Source organism: Cryptomeria japonica, chromosome 8 (assembly GCF_030272615.1).
Source record: "Cryptomeria japonica chromosome 8, Sugi_1.0, whole genome shotgun sequence".
Lineage (NCBI taxonomy): Eukaryota > Viridiplantae > Streptophyta > Pinopsida > Cupressales > Cupressaceae > Cryptomeria > Cryptomeria japonica.
The window spans coordinates 446,862,634-446,868,633 of NC_081412.1; the positions used below are offsets into that span (position 1 = coordinate 446,862,634).

At 34.2% G+C, this 6,000-nt stretch overlaps 1 protein-coding gene across 1 annotated transcript in view; it reads right to left on the reverse strand.

The window, feature by feature from the left end:
- The window catches only part of LOC131052557 (probable envelope ADP,ATP carrier protein, chloroplastic), a 163,511-nt gene extending 158,471 nt beyond the window's left edge, over nucleotides 1–5,040 (reverse strand). The window contains exons 1-4 of the mRNA XM_057987144.2: nucleotides 4,096–5,040; nucleotides 2,384–2,440; nucleotides 1,005–1,067; nucleotides 810–866 (exon numbers count right to left, since the gene is read on the reverse strand). Of these exons, the coding sequence (XP_057843127.2) occupies nucleotides 810–866; nucleotides 1,005–1,067; nucleotides 2,384–2,440; nucleotides 4,096–4,533 (615 nt within the window). The 5' untranslated portion in view covers nucleotides 4,534–5,040. The remainder of the gene's footprint in view (nucleotides 1–809; nucleotides 867–1,004; nucleotides 1,068–2,383; nucleotides 2,441–4,095) is intronic.
- Nucleotides 5,041–6,000: the final 960 nt, after the last annotated feature.

Below are 6,000 nucleotides of genomic sequence, written 5' to 3' on the forward strand. Positions count from 1 at the left end.
CCGATGGATAGACAAAATTTCCACACAAGTAGATTAAAAGCTGAAATCCATGATGAATATATTGAAAGTCATTTCAGATATCCAAGGACTAGGCAAAATTAATCTAGATTTCACTATATATTTATTATTAATATAAATAATATCATTTATGGACCTGTCTTTGGATGAGGCTCGACTACTCTTGAACTCCAACTAAAACTTATTGTGGGAAGGCTACCTTCTTTTATAAGCTCGAACACAATTCCAAAGAAAATAACGTACATATCACTGTCAAAAGATATGGTTACAGTAGCAACCCAATGTACTACATTTTTTTATATAATCTGCCTGAAATGTCATACAAACACATACTTTAACTAAACATGGACCACATGACAACATAGCATTACAAATACCTGATTCCAGAACATGACATGCACGCATCACATAATCTAGTCCACAATGATCATGGATCATCCAGACACAGGAACAAATTCACACCGACACTGTTAACAAACTCAAAATTATTTCTATTGAATTGCTGAAAGAAAGGTCTTTGTTTTATGGATTTATTGTGGAAGTTGTTGTTTTCAAGATAGACATAGCTAGCATGGATCCATGGCATTTACTTATGCAAACAATAACAGAGATACCATAAGGTTACACTAAAACTAAAATGGCTCATGAGCATTGCCATAGAAAGTGAAGTATAAACAAGTTGTTCATAAGGTTTATGCAAAACATTCCCAATATACTTAAGATACCATTTCATGTATATTTGAATTCCCCGATAATTTTTCCAGGATAAGGTTATCCAATGCAACAAATACCTTGTAAAATTCGTACGCAAATAGTTGCACAGCACTATATGGAATTACACGTATCACCTGACATAATAGCAAATCGCCAAAAAGCAGCACCAAGATTAAATTTGCAGTTTTTATATGCTTTTACTTACAATCCACAAAAAGGAAGAATTAGAATATAATAAAGTTATGTATGATTGGCTTTTAAATTTAATATACCTGAGGGAGATTTCCTTTCCAGTAACCTTTCAATCCTTCTTCATTTCCAATCTTTCTGATAGCCTGGAATCCAAACATATAATATCTATTACATTAACAATTTAAAAAACGTGTCAATAGGGAACGAAAAACATCACAGCAAAGCAAATCAAAGTACTTGTTAATTGGTTGGGTAATCATTTGAGAGTATATTTTGCATCTCCTCCAATTGTTAAACAGCAATAGCAGTATTAGTCATAATAAATTATTCCTTCACATGAGCACTTCCTGTAGGCTGTATCTGCAGTATTTCTCAATTGTCTTCAAATTCCATTTATATATGGCATCCTATTTTCATTCTATGAATTTTTTGGTTACTTTTCTCAAGAATTTGTTGACATTTGATTTATATTCTTTATATAAATATACTTATTTTCTAAACAGAAAGAAGAAACAAGATTAGGACAATAACTAATAGCAAAATATCAGAGAAATAGAAGATTAAACATATCTAGAAGCCAAAACAACCTGTCAGACCAGAACTCTAAGCATGACAAACAAGATTTTGTGCCACAAGAAAGTGTCATTGATTGCAAAAACTATTATTGGCTAACATTTCAGTAAAAATAGGCATGATTTGAATTAATATTTAGAGACATAGCTCATGTAAGTAATTAATAATCCAATGAAAAATATATAATATTTATTAATAGCAAAAGAACGATTAATATCATATCTGTATCTAACTGGTTTGAAAAGTGAAAATTCTAATGGTAAAATGAGCAAGTTGGGCAAAAACGATAGCATTCCTCCAAAATGTTATTTTCTTTTCTATGGTTCTGTTCTAAAGTATATTCATTGTCACCACAGACATTTCAGTCCTCATTAATGGAACTTCCCTGATTTTTCCAAGGAATACAAGCATGCTTCTATTAATGATTTGATAAATGTCTAAGATGGATTCTAAGGGGCCTCCACATTATAGCATAGACAGGACATAATTGGGCCTAAAATCTGTCTCGCAATTACTAGACTCAATTATTTAGTTTTGCCATAATACAGTATGTAGAAATTTAAAAGAACACTCTCAAACGTAAATAAGTTCACAAGGTTGCAGATGGTTTAGCAAACTTATGGTTTGTTTAGGAAACCCAAACATAGAACATCAGTAGAGATATAAGCAACTGAAGTAAGTGTAAGAAAACCATTATAAATTAATTGGAAAGCATAATGTAGCTTCAACAACAAAACAATGCTGTCATGATATAAAAACTAGCATACCTACCAGCAAATCTTTGCTATCGAATGTCACAGACACTGGGAATTAACATAGAATAATAGAAAAAGATATATAACAAGAATTACAGCGTAACAAGAGGCCATCAGAGAATGCATCTTACCTCAATGAAACCAATCCCCTTCTGAGCACTTTCTTGTGTTGCTCTTATTCCATGAGTCTGAAATGAAATAATAAACAAATTAATGCATTGAATATGTAATGCCCAATCTCAAAATACAATCATATAAAAGAATGCTAAACAATAGAGTATACATATTGTGGTTATACATTTATATGCAGACAGCAAACGATCAGATTCATGAATAAGTCGGAGGGAAAAGATTAATAATCAGATTGTAGGAGCCAAGTCTAAGAGAACTCAAACATTGTTACATGATACATCAATTGAAGGACATCACTAAACGCATGAAGATAAGTACAATTGTAACATCCAATAGTGTGGATAGATCTAAAGAACTGTGTATGTCTTCTGCCCATAAATGTTACATGGTACAATCAGTATCAAAATGCCACCGAAAGTTTACACAATATGGTATGTCCCCAGCTGCACAATTGCAAAAGCAAAAAAGCAAAGCCTCCCTCACAGAAGGAGGTTTAGTGGGGGCTAGCTAAAATTTCTCAGCAGGTGCTGCCAAAAAAATTAGGAGGCTTTTTCAAGCAAATGTTCCCATGATTTTTTAATTCTTTTCTAGTTAGAAATTTTAGGTGAAAGTGAGGAATTTTAGATGACAAAATTATAAAAACTATATGAAATAGATTGCCCATATTTTTTCAAAACTTAAAATGTTAAAAAGACGTCATTAATCAAGTGGCTGTTGGTCTACTAGGGAGAATGCTTGGCTCACAAAGAGTCCACCAGGGATCAATTATTCTCAAGTGCAAAGGCCCAATGTCATAAGGGATAAGGCCAAATTCAAGTCCTGAGCCACTTTGACAGAATGGATACCCTCAATTCTTGAGACTAAGCCAAACAAGATTGATTATTAATGAACCGAGACTTCCTATGCTGGTGAGGGAGACTTCCAGTCACCCCTTCCCAACACCAGCTTAAAACTTGTTATCACATAGGTGGGGCTACCATTTTACATGAAAGGTTCATGTTAATCCTGTAGCTGCATTTTTGTCAATTCCGTGTAACTGTCCTCAGAATAAATATAGAAGCCCAAGCCCCTTCTATGGGACCACATCCTCAAAGTCTGTTTCTCTTCGTTGATGAAACAAATCCATTTAGCACCTGAAGCCTTCTATGGTTATGCAAGCCGAAATCTTTACTCGATGAAGCACAATGAGGAATTTAATGATATTCCTAAAGTCAGAGCCCACCAATGTCGTTGTGCGTAGACCTAGAAGCTAAAGTAATAACATGATGAACCAAAAAGTCTCCAGACCAATCGTTGAGAACAGTGAACTTTTAATATTAATAGCATTCAAACAACAAGGTAATCGTATACTTTTTATCAAAATTTACTGTTGGGTATATTGAAATTGTAAGCCTAATGGTAAAAAAAGACACTGGCATTGGCTATGGCAGCCTAGTTTGCTTCTAACATTGCTCAACCTATGTGGCAATTAAAAAACATACAAAACTACATCGAAATGACAGTTAACTGCTAATGAGACCTTGACTCAATGTTGAGGTACTCTTAGGCATTACCTAGCATTAAGCCAGTCGAAGTCCATGCTTTATGATGCAGTCACTCCAAATTTGTGTTTCTACAAGCTTCCAAAAAAATACAAATTTTACAAACAGTGGAATTGAATCTTTCAACTATTTAAAACTTGAGTGATATCTGTGCCCAACGTTCTACCCACCTGCATTAAAAGTTTGATTCTGTCCAGAGGTGCAGTAACAGTCTTGGCAGCAGCACCAGCTGCTGCACCTGCAATAAACAGTGACGCATCTTTGGGTATAAATGCCAATAATGCCAATGGATGTTTCATGAGCTGGTCAAATGTAGGATTATGCCATCTGGCATCCTTCACATCTTTCACATCTGGTTTGCTCTTTGAAATGTTCATCGTTACTGATGGTTTGTCCTTCACAGAGACACTCTCAGACAATGAAGCCCAGCATGTCCCTCTTCCTTGACTTGACTTCCTTTCACTACCCACATGAATAAACTCCATTTTCTGGAAGTGATGAATGCTATCCACTTCCCCATTCCCATGATTTAATGCTTTGATTTCTCTAAAAATCAATTTAGCCCTGCAGGATGAAGCCTCATGAGCGTGAGTGTAGCTCTCTTTCATTACACCCAACACCAACAAAGCTTAAATTGCTTCAAAAGCAAATAGCTTCCAGGAACCCAGTAGAGATTTTACTGCTAGAACAACAATCAGTTTTTATATGATGAATGAATGAAAATATTAGAGCAATGAAAACGTGGGGTATCTCTAAAGTTCTCACAGAATCCAACCCCAATTTAACTAAATTTGGTTAAAACCAAAAATTAGATGCCAGAATCTGAATAGTGCCTATCTGAATTTGAGCTTCCATAGTTGTTCATTCGCTTCAGGTAGGCTTTCTTTAAACTCTTGTTGTCTTTCTTTTCATCTAACGTCCAAACGTTGAATATCATTATCTTTAGGAGATCCACACCGTTGGATTGAACTGGAAGTCCTCCCTAAATATCCATGTCAATTGTCAATTAAATAGAAGCCTCCCTGAGGCGTGATGCTTTTGTATAGAGCCAAACAATTAGAATTTTCATAGAATTGGCAATTTGTATTAGCTGCTCTAAAACAAGAATGGGATCTAGTAATGTTTTCTCCGCATCTTTTTTTAAATTAATAAAATTTGCCTTGAGAATTGTGCTTCTAAAAAAAATTTATTTTTTTTTCTTATTCTCTTTTCAAAAAAATTTCCATTCTAATTTTCTTATTGGAAAATTTGGATTTTGTTTACTTCAAAATCAAAGAAAATACGTGTCCAATTGCACAATTACAATTGATTGAAGGATAGATAGCTTATCTCATTAAGGAGGTGTTTTTCTTAGTGGAATTGGGGTTTATCAAGTTTTCTTGTTGGATCTGCGATCAGCTCGTCTTGATCTATGACTTTGGAGATGTCTAAGTGTCCTCTCCAACTATGTCGATAATGATGATTCTCTCTTATTTTCTAGATTGTGCCATCTCTGATTTTTTTCAAACTAGTGGGTCCATTTTACCTATAATTGTTTATTGTTTCAAGGTTGCTATATTTAGTGTAACTCTTCAACTTTTCTCCAATACGAGAGGAGATTTCCTTTGTTGTAAGTGGTGTTGCTTTTGCAATTGGTGCTCTATACTTTATTGGTGACTTTGTTGGGCTTCACAGCGTCCATTTGATTGTTGTTGTTGTCTTGATTGAATTTTTAAATGTAATTTGATTTTTTTTCTTAATCCAATAAAAAAAAACTTTACACCACTCTAGGCTTACTTCATTGCTAGAGAATTTATAAATACTAGTCTATATAATATCTTCCCTCAAATACTAATTATCAAGTAGAAGCCAAATGTAACAAATTTTATTAAGTGGGATGGTGTTGCCCTCTACTATGATAAAAAAACATTTGGTTTTTGGGAATAGCTTCTATTGAGTTTAATAGTGAAAGGACCTAATAGTTGACCACATGGATTCTACAAGTTTGAGCACAAACATTCTTACATTGGCTAGAGCTTCAAGGTTTTGGGGCCCATAAACCCCAATGGACTTTTACAATTGGTGACAAATGCTAA